Source organism: Enhydra lutris, unplaced genomic scaffold, assembly GCF_002288905.1.
Source record: "Enhydra lutris kenyoni isolate GAN:26980312 unplaced genomic scaffold, ASM228890v2 scaffoldscaffold5, whole genome shotgun sequence".
In the NCBI taxonomy this organism is placed as follows: domain Eukaryota; kingdom Metazoa; phylum Chordata; class Mammalia; order Carnivora; family Mustelidae; genus Enhydra; species Enhydra lutris.
The window spans coordinates 37641902-37660715 of NW_019154089.1; the positions used below are offsets into that span (position 1 = coordinate 37641902).

General features: G+C 48.0%; 1 protein-coding gene across 4 annotated transcripts in view; it reads right to left on the minus strand.

Moving 5' to 3' along the window:
• The window catches only part of LOC111141081 (actin binding LIM protein family member 3), a 108704-nt gene that overhangs the window by 24371 nt on the left and 65519 nt on the right, over positions 1 to 18814 (minus strand). For all 4 annotated transcript variants that reach the window (XM_022493416.1, XM_022493415.1, XM_022493414.1 and 1 more), the window contains exons 8-10: positions 15446 to 15533; positions 3069 to 3127; positions 776 to 847 (exon numbers count right to left, since the gene is read on the minus strand). In XM_022493416.1, the coding sequence (XP_022349124.1) occupies positions 776 to 847; positions 3069 to 3127; positions 15446 to 15533 (219 nt within the window). The remainder of the gene's footprint in view (positions 1 to 775; positions 848 to 3068; positions 3128 to 15445; positions 15534 to 18814) is intronic.

Here is an 18814-nt window from a genome sequence, read left to right on the forward strand (position 1 = left end):
CCTCTGTCCCTCTGCAGCATCATTCGAGCACCCTGCACTTTTCCTTCCTAGCACATACCAGAACTGCGACTGCTTCTCCTTGGGGTTATATATTCAAGGTCACGAGGATGGGCATCAGGTTGGTGCGGTTCACCACGGTTTTCCAGCACAGAAGCCAGAACTTAGCCCAGAGGAGACACTTAGCACACGTTTGTTGAATGAATGAATGAATGAATGAATGATTGAATGGATGAATGATATAGCCAAAGGACCTCAGATCATCTGCCTCCACTCTTGTCCTTTCTTCCATGTCTCTGCAATGATGAGTGTCTCTGTTTCAGTGTCTCTGAGGATGGGGAGTGCAGATGCCTGCTTGTGGTTGCCTCCTTATCACACAGCCATATCTCCCCCTACTCCCCACTCTGCATACCACTCTGACCCCAGATTTTTGTCCCACTCTTAGCTCACTTAAGCAGTGGGGAAGGAGGCCCGCTGTGCTGGTTTTAGAGCTCACCAAGGGCTCTTCTGTCTTTGACTTTCCTGTGCTCCAGCTGAAGTTGACCTTATCCCCCATAACTCTGTGTTTACTAGGCTCTGTGCTCCATGCAGGCAAGGCCCTCCCTGTGCCCCACTGTGTCTCGGGACCTAGCACAGAGTCTCTAGCACATGACAGGTGCACACGAGATGTTAGTTGGATGAAAACCTGACAGCTGTCTTCGGCTATCCTTAGAAACTCTTTAGATAACCAGACCTGCGGATAACAAAGACCTCTGGGGGGCTGAAGAGCGATACGTACGCAGATGACTCGGTTGGGTGACCCAATGCTGGATCCAGGGGGTGAGATGGAAGTTTCGGACGTCCGCCTATGCTGTGGGAGAGATGATACAGAAGGAGTGAGAAGCCTCACCTCCCGCCAGTGGGGAGGGGAGGACAGGCAGGGAGGAAGGCAGCTCTTTAGGGAACAGCAACAACGCGGTTAAATACACTTGCCAACTTTCTGTACTTTCTCTTTATTTTCTGCCTTTGTAATCAATGTCTGAGTATGAATGAAATGGGAAATGTGCAGGACTTCAGGCTGTTGGACAGAATTTGGATTTGTGTTTGTTTTTTTTAAACATATTTGTAATTGACCTTTTAGGTAAGTATTTATTCATAAAACTTTTCATTTGGGGTTATCCTGCCAATATTGTATTTACTTTAACTGAATAAAATTGGTTGGGACTCATTCCTTAGCAGTTTGTTTATGTGAAATGTACAAGCACGTTCAACTTCCTGTAATTTGCAGAGAGTACTGATTCTTCACAGTGTATCCATTGCAAATTGACATCAGCCTAAGTGATAAGCTTAAAAAAATCTTTCACTGAACAAAGACAATGAGGCGTTAATGGTTCCCTCGGCAGAAGGAGGGGCTATGATGTAGTCACTACATCAAATACTAATGATGTACTGTATGGGGATGAACATAACATAAAAAAATTATGGAATAATCATTAAAAATTAAAAAAAAAAAAAAAAAAACAGCAACCAGACCGGGAACTAAGAGTCCCTAGTGAATGAACTATGTGATTTCAGAGATCCCAGATTCGAGATCTGTAACATGAAGGGGCTGGTCTGAGGGACTGCGACATTGCCTGCCAGATGTCTCAGGCCACAGTTTAGAATGAAAGCATTCTACCTGGGGCTTTACAGCCAGCGTCTCCCAAACTGTGCCTCCTGAACTGGTGGTGACTCTGGCAAGATGAATTTAGGCAGAGCATTTGATGATACTGAGTTGCAGAATGGGAGAGTAAAATGTAAAATTGTATTTCATTCATCTCCCTCACATCAAGGAGGAGGTCTTAACTTAGTGCTGATGTATTTTAGCAACTGTCTCCACTGTTGTTCATTTCCCATTTTTTTTTTTTTAAACAAAGAGAATAGAGGCAACACCATCCAGCTGGAATTTCTAAGATTTGTTTTTAAAAAACATTTTATTTTCATTGAATGTATTTTATGGTTACCTTCTATTTATAGTAAGTAATACTGGTTTTCCACTTGGCGATATCAAGATTTACATTAAAATAAGTTCCTTTAAGTGAAGAGTGGTGGGTTGATTTCAGGAAGAATATTAAGTCTGTAATGACACAGGTGGTGCACGGAAGTGGCAAAAGCATTGGGGTTGTAGAAAGATAATGGAATTTGAGAAATGCCACCAAAAAGGTAGAAATTGAGGAAGGAAAGGGCAATTAGGTCTTTATACATCTTAAATGGAAAGGATTTGGAAGAAACAGGGGGAAAAAATATATGGCTGAAACCAAATTATACATCAATTATACATCTATTGATGTATAATTTGCACATCTCCTGATGTGCAAAAGGTGCAAAAGGTAGAGGCACTTCTGATATCATCAAGTGCCTGTCTCCAGCATGCACCCGGCTTTCTCCCCCACAGCGTCAAGGACTCAGGAGCTGGGCTCCTCCCTACGGTCCTTGGATCAAGAACCCGGATTCACAGGACTTCCTGGGACTAGTCAGAGCACAGTAATTCAGAGGGACACAGGACCGCAGGTGGCCTGGCGCGTGCCTAGGGACACTGGCTGTGTTTCTGCCTGCTGCATTACTGTGGGCAAACCACCATCCTTGTTAGACTGTGACTTTCATACCAGCAAAGAGAACATACAATGCCTTGCGCCATCTGATCCATGGGGTTAAAGGAAGCAAATCAGACAGTGGCTGTGAAGACGCCTTACAAACTGTCAGTGCCCACCGTCAACTCTATTCTTCCTAATACATGACATGAGGCTGGGGAAAACCCCCAGCATGTCTCCATCCTGGCTTCAACGAGGCCACCGTCTTGGTGAGCAACACTAAGACGAAGGCCTGGCCCCAGAAATGCTAAAACCTCACAATTTGACAGTTTTCAAAGTGCTCTCACATCCCATGTCTTTATCCCCTCAAATGCGCCATGAGGCAGGTGTTCCCATGAAGGAAATCTAGTGATATGGGCATGCATCTGGGAGGGTGCGTGTTAAGGAAAGACCCCCTCTAAAGTACAGTGCCCCCCACCAGAGGCAAGAAGTGTGGTCTGGTATTTCTACCAGCTTGCTTACCTTTAACTTCTTCTCTGCTCGGGCTGCCTGTTTGCAGATGGGGTGCCAAACCTCAGAACCTAAGGGGACCAACAAAATAACAAAGGTTCAGACCTTTCACCCCTACAGTTCTCTTGCCACCCCTCACCTCCCTTTATTTTGTTGGCAGTGCACCTCCCCTACACAGCAGGCAGGAGGACCCCCTGGGGAACCAGGCTCTTTGCAGCTCCTTTGATCAGCCACTCCTGCTCTTTCTACCTGTCCAAATCCTACCCATGCCTCAAGGTCCAGGTCTCACACAGCATCTTCTTGCAAACTTTCTTACCTGCCAGCTGGGAGTGACTTCTCTCTTCGTTTCGGTCCATAGATCCTGGTATCTTTCCTAACACACACGACCTCAAATCACAGTGGCCTGTGCATTCAGGACCCTAACTAAATTAGAAGCGCTTCCAGGCAGGGCTGAGTTTTATTCATTGCTGGCCCTCCTGCAGCAGGCAGCATGGGATCTGGCTCTCGGCAGAGGCCCCATCCATGTTTGCGGGGTGAATGGGTGAGTGCATGATTGGCAGTGAGTGACACACAGCAGGTGCTCAGTGAATACTTGTTGAATGAATGAATGGCAGTGGAGGTGAAATAAAGCGGCCGACCATGGTGACCTCCAACCTTCCTTTCTCTTCAAAGACTTCGGACAGAGTCTGAGAGCTATCACAGGAAGGGGGGGGCGGGGCCATGACGTGGAGTTGGCTACAGAGGACGGCCTTGACCTGCTAATTCCTAAGAGGCTCCAGACTCTGCAAATTTAGTATATTGCAAATGCCTGCATTTTATTGTGTGGGGGGCTGTCCAGTTGGCCAGCCCCAAACTCGAGAGGCCAATTTGGAAAGGCATGAACAACAGGTGGCTGGTCACATGTTGAGAAGAAGCCCCAAATATTACACATTCCCCAAAGAAGAAACAGGTGTCGTGGATTAGAAGGAAAAGTAGGAACATATTATCCCTCTGGTGCCATTGCTCTTATCACCAGCCCAGAAAGGAAGGGGGCCAGCAAATAGCTGGATTCCTGGGCACCCAGATGGCATTTGTTTGTCTGACTTTGTTTTTAGGATATGCTTTCCATTGTGGTTTGTTGCCTGGAACCCCCAGGACTGGAATGCTGGCCAAGCGACAGGGGGGTGGTGTGCAGTTGAAAAATCAGCCCCCAAAATGGAGAGGATAGGCCTGAGGTAAGGATCCTGGGATCTTGTTTCTCAGCCTGGATTCTTGTCTCTGCTTGGCCCCTAACACATTCTCTCTCCCATTCCGGTTTCTTCATCGGAATATAACAATGAGGTGGGATTTGGATGGTGCTGGAGATTGTTTTCATCTCCAAGCTTTTAATTCTAGGCCCAGTTTGTCATTTATGAGATAGACCAGGATCTTTCAGTTTCGTTTGCTGATTTTTCTTGTGGGTTCTTAGTAATTCAACAGGAGTTTAATTCTTGCTAACGTAAGGTGCAATGGCTCTTGGAGCCCAGTAGAGGGACTCCCGGTCTGTGGCTCAACCAAGCCTGGTCATCACAGGGTGTGTCTGCTGCCAGTGGTGGGTGGGGATGCCTGCTTTGGGGAGTTATTCAAGAGAGCATTTCCGGTCCCGGGATACTGTTGAATCCACTAGGAGCTGTTTACCCTCGGGACTCCAGCAGGAAGCCTATGTCACAGGTCACTGCAGGAAATGGGTGAGGGGGATACGGATGTCTCAGAAGGTGGTGAGATGAAGGGAAAAGGTCAGGCAGAAGTCCTTGGCGGGGGATGGGGGGGTGGGGGGGCAATGATGAGTTAAGAGAGGAGGTCAGACTCGATGGTCTCTCCACGTCGCTCACATAATCTGTTTTGAAATAGAGCTGAGCCACAAATGACTTCAGTATTCAGCTCACAGGAAAGCAGGTTTATAGAAGAAGTGAGAGGGGAGAATCAAAAGGGAGAAAGGAAATATTAGAGATGGAAAGAAATCAGAAGTTTGGGAGTTGGCGGGATAGCATCTAAAGAGGGAAGATATTTGTTGGTTGTGAGCAACAGACTTAGGTAAATTACAGTAAGAAAAGTGATCTGTTCATGAAGACCCCTAGGAAGTGGTGGTTGGCTGAGCTCAATGACGTGTCACAGACAGACAGCATCCTGAGTGAAGAAGGCCATTACTCTCTCCCATGGGCTTTCTCCCCAGGACTTAAAACAGCACCTGGCTCATGTGTGTTTCATAAAGACATAAATGAATGACTGGTTGGATCCCACCTCTCTATTTTATTTTATTATTATTATTTTTTTTAGTATTTTATTTATTTATTTGAGAGAGAGAGAGAGAGAGAGTCTCAGGCAGACTCTGCACTAGCATGGAGCCTGATGTGGGGCTCGATCTCACGACCATGAGATCATGACCCAAGCTGAAACCAAGTCAGACGCTTAACAGACTGAGCCACCCAGGTGCCCCCACCTCTGTGTTTTAAAATGAGACACAGGATGAAAGGCACACCCGAAGATGATGGTAACCAGGATGGAGAGGGGACTCAAAATTAGGCCATAAGGCAGGGTCTTCGTTGTGGAGAAGAGAAGACTTAGCAGAATGGTGAAAAAGAGTTTTGAGTATTTTAATGCCTCTCTGCGGGAAGAGCAATGAACTTGTTCTGCACGTCTTGTAACGTAGAACAAGGACCAAGGGCAGAAGTTTCAGGGAAAGAAAATTCAATGTCTGAGGACTGAATGGGTCCATTCTGAGTGTGAGTTCCCCTGTCCCTAGAAGTATGTAAGTACACATTGGGTGGGTACATGCTCAGCAAGGATATTATAGAGGAGACATATAATGAGGTAGTTACCCTAGTGGATGTTCACTTTCCCTCCCATCCCTTGGGGAGTCTGTGTTTTCATCTTCACAGATTTCTCTGTATAGAAAAAATGAATTATTTGCTCCTATCCAGTGAATTAGACTGGAATGTAAGTTCTACCAGGAGCGGGATTCACATCTGTCTTATCTGTAGATATGGCTGCAGGGATTGCAGAGTCTCAATAAATACTCATGGAGTGAATGAATAAAACAAAAGAAACATATTATTCTGTTTTAGGCCAGTTAAGTTCTCCACACTGGGCTCCAAGATTTAGACAAACAGTACAATTTAGACTCTGATTTGACAGCTACAATTCCAGAGTGAGTTTCTATCAGCATATTCACTGGACTGGGGTTTGCCTAAGTGGGAGCTGTGGCCCAGTTGTCCAGAAGCCTGGTAAAATGCAGATTCCTGGGCACCTGGGAGGCCCCTGAAGTCAGCTCCTGGGGGTGGGGCCTGATAATCTGTGACAAGCTCCCCAGGGATTTAGGATTCCAAAGTGGAGAACCAAAGGGCTGAATACTCCTTGACACTCCAACTCTGTTCTTTTGGAATGTGATGGGATAAAGAACCAGTTGTATAAGACAGAGGAATGTCTTGACTTCTTGTAGGAAGTTAACACATTTTGCTGGTTAGACTCCTGGTTCCATGAGTCATACCCTTGTCCTCGGACACTGTCCCAGACAGTCCAGGTCCTGCGGTTCAAACCTCGTGTAGAAGTTACGGAGTGGAGGGATTAGCTATTTCCTTGTGAGCTGACTCAGAGGCCAAGATCGGAATCTCCAAAGCTGTCCCTCGGCCGATGGTGAGGCTCTTCTTAATCCCCAGAACAGGAAACATCAGCCTTGTCTCTCTGACCGGTGACGGCACACCCCACATTTGGGTTATTCTTTTGGGTTACTTAACGTTTGGGAACCCACCCGTCTCTCCGCGGGACATTGAAATGCAATTTGCCACACTTTTTTTTTTTTTCTGCATTAGTGGAGATTTTAAGGCCGAAGCCAGACCTGGTCCCACAGTCTTCCAGACCACCCAGTCAGGCTTATGAAGACAGCAGTGAAGGAACCCAGCTCACCCAAAGGTTCTATTTGCCCAGCACAGTGTTTTTTTGTTTTTCGGTATCTGAATGCTTTTTGACCCGGCAGGTGGCCAGTGACCCTCCCTGCTGTCTGCCTCCTGGCCCTTCTCTTCCATTTCAGTAGGCGGTTAGATTTTCAAGCCCGGATCCCAGCCAGGATGTACTCTCACAGCAGCTTTCTTCCCCGGACTTCTCTTGACCCTTGCAGGATGAGGTTTCTCAAAGTTCTGCCTGTATGTCAGTGGGACAACCTCTCTGACTCAGACTAGCTAGGATCATGGAATGGCTTTTTTTTTTTAATTTTAAAATTTTTTTATAAATATATGTATTTTTATCCCCAGGAGTACAGGTCTGTGAATCGCCAGGTTTATACATTTCACAGCACTCACCATATGGAATGGCTCTTTTAAAATCCCTGCCCGGACACACAGACATGCTGTATCCACACAGTGGAATAGCGTTCAGCCATAAAAAGGAAGGAAACACTGATACATGTGATAACATGGATGGATCTAGAAAAAATGCTGTGCTAAGAGAAAGAAGCCAGACATAAAAGCCTATGTATTGTAGGATTCCATCTATATGAAATTTCTCAAATAGGTAAACTATAGAGACAGATGGCACATTCGTAGTTGCCAGGCTCTAGCGGAGGGGGAATGGGAAGTGTTCAGTGGGTATGTGTTTCCTTTTGGGGTAAAAATGTTTTGTAACTAGATAGAGGAGGTTGTTGTACAGCATTGTCAGTATCCTAAAAGCTACTGTACACCTTAAAATGGTTACTTTTATGATACATGAATTTTACCTTGAACCTGAAAATCCCCACTTCCTGCCCCTAGCAGGTGGATGGCTTTTGTAGACCACAGGATACTTGACTCTTCACTTATTACTGAAGGGTCCCAAACTCTGCAACAGGGAAACGAGTGAGCCTTTCTGTCAAATCTGACCCACAATAACAGCCCAAGTATAATCTTGGGCCCTGGTAAGTCTTTGCCGCGTATTGGGTAATCTATGCCTTATTTGTCATAATATTCTTCTGGGGTCTGAATGCCAGTTACGTCACTGCTTACCTGCATCGTCTAGAGCAAGTCAGTTACCTCTCTGTGCCTCAGTCTCCCCACTGATAAAATGGGAATGATAACACTATCTGCCTCAGAGGTCTGTTGTGAGCTTTAGTGAGTTCATGTTCGTAGAGCACATAGCACAAGGTCTGTTAGCGTGGGTACTATGCAAGTGTTAGCTGTTGTAATTATCATCATCTACCTTCCCCTACCAAAAAAACCCTCCTTGCCAGGATCCAGTGTGGGGAAGGGGAAAGGAGTACCGGAGAGACCTGAGGGCAGGGTGTATAGAGTTTACTCTTCTACTCCCGGGAACCTTGGCCCCGGGGGAGTGAGGGGCCTGCGGCAAGCACAGGGCTGGCTGTGTGGGTGGAGCTGGTGAACAGAAGCCGGGCTTGGCTGCCAGCACACCCCTCGGGGAGCCTGGGCTTGGGCCCAGGGACGAGGGCAGCTCAGGAGACATCGAAAAGCCTCATTTGCCTCGCGCTGAGAGGATCAAGTGGGCTTGAAGCTTAATAAAGAGGTGGACGGACAAAGTGCTCAGCTCCCAGGAAGCTGGTTGGCATGCAGGCTAGGAGGCGGGATGAAGGAAGGAGTGTGGCAGCACCCAGGTGAAGAGGCTCACGGGAAATACTAACTGCTGATCACGAGAGCGAGGCCGGCAATTACACTGCAAGGAGTGCTTACTACGTGTCACCCACTAAGCTTCCTTATTATTGTTAGTATTATAACTAACATTTAGAAAGCGCCTATGCCAGGCCTTACGCTACATACCTTAGAACAGTGGTACTTAAGTCAAGGCTCACCACGATAATTAACGTTTACTGACCATAGATGCTAAGCCGTACGCTAAGCGTTATTACTAATGACGGTAATGTTGACGATAGCCAACATTTTTGAGCGCATGCGTCACGGGGCGTGGCCATTTCTACATTCCCGGATGTTTACATGAGCTCATATGGGCGGACCTGGGAGGGCCAGGCTCAGTGCAAAGCCTTCCTCGTGTGTTCGCTCACTTAATCCCACAGCCTGGCGAGTGGGCCTAGTGCTCTCCCTGTTTTCAGATGGGGACATTGGGGTGTCTCGCTCTGTCCAGCATGGTGTCCTCGCCCTGGCCTGGGTATGCACATATGACCGACTCAGGCTCCACAGAGTCTCTCTGGGACTTCTGTGCTGAACTTGGCACGGAATACTGCCCCTCTGGGACCACGGAGCCCTCCTTCCCCAACACCGAGGCAGCCGGTGCAGGGCTGGACACTGGGTGGTCACGCGCTGAAGGAAGCAAGGAGCAGAACCACCTGCCGACCCCTGTGGGCTCCTCAACCCCATCGTGCCGCTTCTAGATGCTTCTCAGTTCTGTGGGATGATCAATCCCCTTTTACCTAATGTTGTTTCTGCCACCTAAAAAGTCCAGACTAATAAAATTTCTCATTGAGTGAAAGCCCGAGTATCTGACAAGTTCTTGACTTGCCCAGCGGGCAATTTTGTTTCTCAGGAAATAGAGGAAGCCGCCAGGGAAATTGCTACTCAGGACCTAATTCTGACCAACACGGACAAATTGGCTGGCGAAGTAGATGTGACATGTAACTCTCGAGAAAATAGCCACATCGTCTCGAGTTTGAGGTTACCGGAGAGAAGAAGCAAGTTGCAAACAGACTTTAAAATATCAACTTCAAACTACCACGCTATAATATTTTATATAGGCTGCAAGATGTTTGGTAACCCTAAAAGTCTAAAAAAAAAAAAAAAAAAAATCGCAGCTCATCCAAAATGAAAATGTAGTCTATTTCAAGTGAAATAGGCTTAGTAGATTCAGACGTTAGGAGGTATCAATTTAGTACAGTAACAGGATATGTTTGAAGAGTCTAAAATTATGTAGCAGGATTGGGGAAACATGAGATTTAAAGTTTTGAAGCATTACTCCTACAAGCTAAGCTGTCAGTAGAGAGATCCATTTTAAAGTAACAATGCTAAACTACTAGCTTATAGCAACCAATAGTACGTTGGTGCCTTTTAAAGTGTGGTTTGATGAGACACGTAGATAGGACAGAGGGCTGGTGTTCTCCAAAGCCATAATAACGGGAGGCACCTGCCCTGAACATCTGTTTGTTCCATGCACCTCTTTTAAGGTACTTGTCAGAGGAAAAAGAAGCCTTCCTCTATGTCAGTGGCATCCCCAGCTGTGCCAGAAATACACACCTCCTGGTGCCAGAACCTTCTATCATCTGAACTAAAAAAAAAAAAGTGATCTGAAATACACTACCTTATAGAAGAGAAGGTTTTGGGGTAATTACCAAAGCAAGCATTCAGGGTTCTGTTTTGGATTTGTGTTAACACAGAACTGGGCTCCTGACTTGATGTTGGGCCCTGGGTACCTCTGAAAATTTGAGAAAAGCTACGGACCCTCTACGGACCCTCTCCTTCGAGAAATATACCTACATGCAAACTTCAGCAATCAATTTCAAAGAGATTCATTGGATTCAGAAGGCCAACTACAAACTATAACTACAGGTTAATAATTCTGAAAATGGGGGCTCCTGGGCAGCTTAGTCAATTCAGGGTCTGACTTCAGCTCAGGTCGTGATCTCGGGGTCCTGGGATTGAGCCCCGAGTTTGAGTTCGGCTCCCTGCTTAACGGGAGAGTCTGTTTGTCCCTCTTCCTCTCCTTCTCCCTCTGTCGCTCCCTCTGCTCGTTCTTTCTCTCTCAAATAAATAAATAAACAAATAAAATCTTTAAAAAGAAAAGGATTCTGAAAAGAAATGGGAGAAAGTGCCTTAAACGAAGCCTAGGAAGATAGGCCAGCTAACCTTGGCCCAGGGACGTAACCTCTCTAACATTCTTCTTCTCTACATGGGGGATATTCATGGCTCTTAACTCACAGGGCTGTTGGGAGGATACAATGGGAGACTTCATTTAAAACTTGTAGTACAGTGCTTGGCACATACTAGGTACTCCACCAGTATCAGCTGATGGGCCATTATTATTATTAGCAGGACCTACAATTTGTTACATTTCTTCCTTTAGCAGAGCCAGGTTTGTCAGGATTTCCTGCCTGTGTAGTTCACTATACGATGATAACAGAGACCTGTTTAAAACTCTGCAGCTGAGCTCCTGGGTTCCCAGTGTCCTTCTCTCTCAGACCCTCAGAGGAGGGGTGTATGCAGCGTAGAAAGACAGACAGGAACAAAGTCTATCTCTCCTTTTCCCCGGGTCCAGATGTTTTTAGAATAAAGACAGAGTCTATCTGATGAGCCACATTTTGGGTTTAGAAAAACTCCCGCTGACCCAGCAGCTGTAAGCTTTGTGATTTCGGTGTGTTTTGCCTGAACCTGTAGCATCTCGGCTATTATTCTGCTGCACAAAATCAATGACGTGATTTCCTGGTGAAACCCAAATGAAGGGTTTGGACAACAAACAGTTTAGAAATCTGGCATCTTTACAGAAGCAGTTAAAAGATAATGCACAACAGAACTTAAAACAAATAGAAGAAAACTTGCTTTGGTCTCCGGGGGGGGGGCCCAGAAGTTCTCCCCTCGACAGACGTCAGCCTTCTCCCAATTAGAGCTCATCAGAAAGCCATCACACCGTAATTAAAACACAAACAAACTGACCCGAAGAACCTCCTGAGGCCCGCTGCCAATGCCTCGTTGTGTCCCGCTCCAGAACTGACGAGACTGGGATTTTAAACTTTGCAACCTTCCTAATGCTCGCTCGGTTGCTCTCTGTCTCTGTCTTGTATGTTGCTTCTGCACCGGGCACTTTGCACTTTTGCATTCAGTCTCTGATATTCATGAGGACCTTGTGGAGCACACCTGCTCTCTGTAGGCGGGTGGTGGGGTGTGTGGGAGCCTGCCTCAGTTTCTCCACCACACGATGCTTCCTCCCACAGCGGGCCTTTGCACCTGCTGCTCCCCCCACCTCCACCATCTTTCCTCCCCTCTTCACCCTCCCACCTCCTACTCATTTCCAAGATCTTGGCTTGAAATTTCCCCTCTTCAGCAGAGCCTCCTCTGACCTTCCAGACTAGATCAGGAGCCTTCTAAGCATACTCCCATGGTTCCCAAACTTTCCCTTCTCTGCATTTATCACAGCTTGTTGTTATATCTATGCTTCTATTTGATTGAAGTCAGCCTCCCCTCCTGAGAGCACACTCCGCCGAGGAAGCAGGCACTCCTGCTTTGCTCATGTCTGAGCTCCCAGCACATCACAGAGAGCCTGGCACATAGCATGGCCCCGGTTTGAATGTATGAACGAGGGAGAACAATTATTCTCATTTTGCAGGTGAGGGAAGAGACCCAGAGAAGGAAGTCATTTCTCAAGGTCGCAGCCCATCCGCAGACGTGTTGGTCCTTGAACCCAGGACTCCCAGCTCTCTTCACTTCTGTGCTGCCTATGCGGAGAGTTTTCTTGCCATTTCTGGGGAATATCATTCTGAGGGCTAGTTACCCCTCCCACGCCCCCCGGGAGGATGTAGGGGCAGACTGGCTTTATGATGCCCCCCCGGGGCTCTTCCCACCTCACCTCCTGGGACCCAGGCTCTGCCTGCTACTTAGGTCCCAACAAGGACTGGGCCTTCCTCTTCCATCAGCGCTGATCCCTAGCGCTTCCTGCTGCAGGACACTGGGTTACGTGCGGGGAGTCCTCCTGAGTCTCAGAACCCTGCATGATGTCTTTGTGCACCCCGACCGCCAGGAATCTGGACTGTGCACTTAGTTTGGAAATTCTTTGCATTGTGTTCCTCTCCCCCTTTCCTGGTAAGCACATTTCCTAGTGTTGGAACTACTCTCTCACTCACATCTCTAGAATCATCAACATCTTTACCTGCCCGAATTCCCAATCCCGATCTCTCCATTGAATGGCTGGCTGCCCTGCTTACCAAGTTTTTGACCTTGGGCAGGTCTCTTAACACTGAACCTCAGTTACCTAGCCTGTAAAATAGGCTAATAACAGTCCCTATAAGATATGGTAGGTTTGTGACACATGGAAAGTTCTTAGTTCTTTCATTCATTCAACAAATATCTATTGAGCACTGCCTGTATGTGCCCAGTGCTCCCTTAACAACTGGAGATGTAGCAGCGAGCAGGTCTGACAAGTTCACTGCCCTCACGGAGCTCACGTCCTCGTGTATCCAGAATCTCCAAGCCTTGCTTCTGGCCAGAACGTCACAGAATGCTGAAAGGGTTAAGTGATGAGGGGAACAGTTTGGTGATCATTCGAGAGAATGTGCAATCAAACCTACGAGAGAGGGGCCTGCGGGAGGTGGGAGATATTTTTGGTGATGAAGAAGGGCCTGTCACCCTCCTCCTTAATTATCTCCATTCCTACCCTCCTGGCTCCTAGGAGAGTGGGAGTAATTGCAGGGTGTTCTAGGACCTGCCTCAAGGGATGCTGTGTGATTGTACAGTGAGGGGGCCCAGGCCTTCCCATGCTGGAGTCATGCTGACTCTGGCTGTGGGAGTCTTAGGGGATGCAGCCACCTGGAGGTTCTGCTACCCCTGAGAGCCGGAGTCTGACTGTACATATAAGTAGGTAGTTGTAAGCTCATAGCATCTTAGAAATGGACACCTAGTCCAACCCAACCGAGAATTCCTGCTCCAGCATTCCCAGTAGAAGATATGAGATTCTCTTGACTATCTTTGGGCCAGTGGTTCTCAACCGAGAACAATTTTGCCTCCCCAGGGCGGATGCCTGGGATATTTTGGGTTGTCACAACCGGAAGGAGTATGTTGTTGGGATTGAGCGAGTAGAGGTCAGGTGTGCCTCCAAACAACATGCATGGCCTAGGACAGTCCCTATACCAAAGACTTTTCTGGCCCAAAGTGTCAACAGTGCAAAGGTTGAGAAACCCTGTTCTAGGCAAAGCACGCACTGCCTAGCATGACAGGAAGACACACGCTCTGTGACTGCTTCCCTGGCCTTAGTCCTGCTTTGAAGGGAAATGTGGAGGAAGGGCTCTCCTAGCTCACACATCAGCCAACAATGATCCCCTGTAGAGTGACGACTTAGTGGGGTCCATGTCAGGAGCAAACAGTCTCCCGGAGAAGGCCGAGGACTCCACGGCAAGCTGGAGGGACCAGGAAGGAGGGAGTGTGTAAGTTGTGGGTGGGGTCGGGGGGCACCAGAGGGGATCGTGAAGTCCGGAGTGACCCACCTCGGCCTAGAATGGCAGGACTTCCAGAGAAGGGCGTGGGAGTCTGCAGTGAGCCAGCAGGCAGGAGAGCAAAGCGCAACAATGAGGACGAGGATGCAGCAAGGAATGAGCTCCCTGTCCGCCCCTGCCCCCCACCCGGCCTCACTCCCCCCGTCCCCCACTATGGCCCCCACACCTGTGCTTTCTTTACCCACCTTAGAGCCTGGTGGATTCTGTCCCCTCAGGGGGCGATTCTTAGCTCAACATCCTTCAAGGCCCTGATCCTGGCCCTTCCTCAGGGCATCTTCCCCAACGCCCACCCCACACATGAGGGCTCTCAGAGTCCCATACCTCCCCCCTTCATGAAGCTTATCGCGATGGCTGGTTATCTGTGGGATTCCTGACTGTGGCCCCTTCCGCTGCAAGGGGCTGGGGCTGGAACTCGCTAGGGGCCCTGGGGCAGAGCCCGCACACGGTAGCGTCTCAGGAAATGGTTGCTGAGTGGACAGAGAAGCACTTGCAGGCGGGCTCTCGCAGCCGACGTGTTGGGTTTGTTCAGGGCTAGAAGTGGAAAGGCAGTCCGAGACCTCGGTGAGAGGGTACCTACAGTGGTGGGCAGCCAGGGGCCCTGAAGACAGGGATCCGCTGAGAACACTACAAGATTCTGGGAGGATGGACGGGGCCGAGGCTGGAGCAGAAAACAGAGCCTGGGGACTAATAGGCCGACTTGCAAGAAGCCTGGGGCCAGAGGGCTAGGCCTTGGGAGGGGGCAGAGGGGGACCAGTCCCTCTTTACTTCTTGGAGACTGCGGGTTCCTTTCCATTCCTTTTGGTGTACTCCGAGAGTCTGCGGGAAGCCCCAGGCAGTCTGCTGTGGTGCTCTGTGTTGTGGGGGGCGGGAGAGGGAGGTGGGGGAGAGGCCGTGACGCTGCAGACGGCCCGCAGCACAGCCATTTTTGTAGGGTTCTCTGACCCCTCAGCCTGGTTCTGCTCCTGCTCCCGCCCCCTGGGCGGAGCCAGGAGAGTCTGCTCAGAGCACCGCCCGGGAAGCAGGCCAGCTGAGCAGCGGGCGGAGGCGCACAGGGACGGAAGGCAGATTACATGTCATTTCACATTAGCCACAACGGCAACTCTCCCGAACCACCCAGAGTGGGGCGAATTAATTGCAGTCTTGAGGACAAGCCAAAAACAAAGATAACACTGAAATGAAGGAGATGGTCTCTCCTTTACAGACGTGGGTGGACAGGGATGCCTTCCAGAAGGTCTGGTTTACTTACCTGTGAGGTACATCTCCTCACCTTCCGTGAACATCTGGTGGCAGCGGACACACCGGGCACACGTAGGGTGGTAGTGCTTCCCTCCTGCCTGTGGAGATCGAGAGAGGAAAGAGGAGGTCAGAGCTGGGGCTGCTGTCCACAGGGCAGGTCGGGTTTGAACATCTCCTAGGCATGTTAGCATTGTTGGTGCCTTTGTGACCCTAAGGTTGGTTGGGAGTCTACCCAGAGGAGCCCAGAACCATCTAAAAACCCACCCAGGAAGCTTGGTGATTCTATGCCGTGGGACCCCGAAGGTAGTTCAGGGGACTTCCCCGGACACCTGCACTTCTATTTTGGCAGTGGAAGGACCCCTCGGAGTCCACTGGTCCCACCTCCTCATTTCTAGATGAGGAAACAATCTTGTTTGGAGGACATCTCATTACTTCCCCAAGAATGGGGCCTTTATTACTGGCTGTACCAGAGTGACTCTGAGTGGTACAGGGACCTGGGATTTAATAACATTGGATCAATGAAGAACAGGACCTCTTTTCAATCCTCTTTCAATGCTTCCATTTTAAAAAAATTGAATTTATTTAGGCAATCTCAACACCCAACATGGGGCTTAGATTCACAACCCTGAGATCAAGTCATATGCTTTTCTAACCAAGTCAGCGGAATTGAGAGTACCAGTTGGCGCTACTGTGTCTTTAACATTTGTCGGAAACTTACTAACCTACCTTTCTCAGAATGAGAATAGGTTTGAGGCTTGGCACCTCCATAAGCAGTAGAATCCAGTTAGAGCTGTGTGTGTGTGTGTGTGTGTGTGTGAGAGAGAGAGAGAGAGAGAGAGAGAATAGAGGATATATATATACACACACATATATATATATATATATATATATATGTATATATATTTATTTTGGTTACTGGCAATATAGGAAGCGATCTTGATTTTCCTATTACGTGTTTGTTTGTTTGTTTATTTATTTATTTATTATTTGTAAGTGAGCCAACTTAAAGCCAATGAAAGTATTAGGTAAGGAAGTATTAGGTAAGGTCCATAGACATGGCAAAACTTCTGAGAGTGGCACATGAAAGATAGGCTTTTAGGGCTCAGTGGACAAATAATGGGCCCCACAAAGGCAGGACCTGCTGACAGTGAGGCTCCAGGCCTGTGACGGCTGCACCCCAGTGTCTCTGCCCCATCCCCCAGCTCACCCCAGTCTTGTTTTGGTGAGCCCCCTTGACTATCCCCACTTTCCTTTCCTCCAACTACTTTATTTATTTTTTTTTAATTTTTTTTTTAAGATTTTATTTATCCATTTGACAGAGAGCACAAGTAGGCAGAGAGTCAGGCAGAGAGAGAGAGGGGGAAGCAGGCTCCCTGCTCAGCAGAGAGCCCGATGCAGGGCTCGATCCCAGGACCCCGGGATCATGACCTGAGCCGAAGGCAGAGGCTCAACCCACTGAGCCACCCAGGCGCTCCCCTCCAACTGCAGCACAAATTCTTCTATGGGGGAAGAAAGAGCCTCAGAGGTTACACCTCTAGGTGTCACTGGAAACTGGTAGCAATACTGGCCCCCGGAGGAGAGGTCATGGGGGTGGGGGTGTTGGGGTGCAGGTCCCCCGTGTAGCACTCACTTCTATGCTGATTGTTCTGATACTACAATCCAAGCCCAGAAGACTTGGCATGTAGGGGTCCTTCAGTGGTGGTTCCAGACTCTCCATATGGAGGAACTCAGCTCAGCGATGGGGTGGGAAGGAGGGGCTTGTTTTGAAGGTACACCTGACCCTTGTACAGCATGGATTTGAACTGCGTAGGTCCATTTACAGGTGACTATATTTTTCTATAAATACAGCATTGTAATTGTACTTTCTTTTTCTTATGATTTTCTTAATAGCATTTTCTTCTCCCTAGCTTACTTTACTGTAAGAATACTGTATATAAGACATACCTCACACAAATACGTGTTAATCGATGTTATGTGATGGGTGAGGTTTTCAGTCAACAGTAGGCTATTAGTAGTTAAGTTTTTGGAGAGTCAAAAGGATACGTGGATTTTCAACTGTGTGGGGTCAGTGCTCCTAACCCCGTGTTGTTTAAGAGTCAAGTGTATATTCTGCATGTTAGGGCAAGGTTAATTTGGGGGGATATGCCTGCAGAAAATTAATGGATATTGGAAAATTGTTATAGGCCACTTCCCAGTCTGGTGGGATGCTAATGGGTTCCTTTTCCAGTTCAAAAATTACAACTGAATAACGCTGAAGGCTTATTTCTGAATCTTTTTTGGGGGGGGTGGTGGATGGGTAGGCATGGGCTTCTCTATTCTCGAAATACTTGGTTTATTCTAAAAACTTAGCAAGAATGAAGAAAGGGCAGATTTTTCAAAAAGGAAAAAAAAAATCTCCAGTGTTCCTTATTTGCTCTGGTTTGTGTGGCTTCCAGCAACGATGAAATGCCCTTATCATCACCAAAGCAAACTGTGTTCAAACTTTGGGAGGAGCCTGCTATTTTCCCAAGCTGGTATGTCATGGGACTGAACCTCTCCTACCATGACAAGGACAATCGGTTTAATTAGTAGCCTCTTCCTACTTTGTGTCTCTTTTTCATTTCAATTATAGACCTGTTTTCCAGGGAGGCAACAGCGCCTTGGCAAAACCAAGCTTGGCATCTTCCTCAATGTCGCGCCCCATCACCCCACCCAGGCCGAGAGACACTGTGCACCATCACAGTGACAACTTAGAAGCAAGTTGGGAGGGAGGCTGCCAGAACACCTGGCACCAGATTAAGGGAAACCAAGTCAGTGAGGTTAAGATGGGACAATCTGTTAAGAAACAGAAATCAAGAAAATAGTGCAGAAAAACGGGGCATATCGGAGAGGCTGAGAATCAGAGCAAGGTCAGGAGAGGCAGTACTGGGCATTCTGGCTCTCCTTGGAGAGGACACAGACAAGGAAGGAGGGAGTGTGACTGTCATTCAGCGTGTTGAGCTCTGTCACTGAGGAAGGGCCTAGGGAGGGAATGGGAAAGGGGAAATGAAATTTCATTACATACTGTTGTGTCCCTACATATGCCCTGGGCCCTGTAGTGGGCAAGTGTTTTTTGCCTGGCCAATATTCTTCCCTCTTCTTCCAGAAAGAGCACCAGGGTTTACCCAGGTGGTCCTACATATTCCCCACATCAGTCCATGTGGTTAAGCAGGGCTGACCCCACCAATAAGTGTATTCCAATTCTCTGGTCACAGCTATTGGTTTGGAGATGGCTCTGAGATTGTTCAGTGAGAACCAGTCCCAAGCTGAGCTATGAGAAAAGAGAAGCTTTCCTTCCCCTGGAGATGCTGTCTGATAGGCTTATATCCTAAAGTGGCTGGTGTCCAACTCTCCCATCATG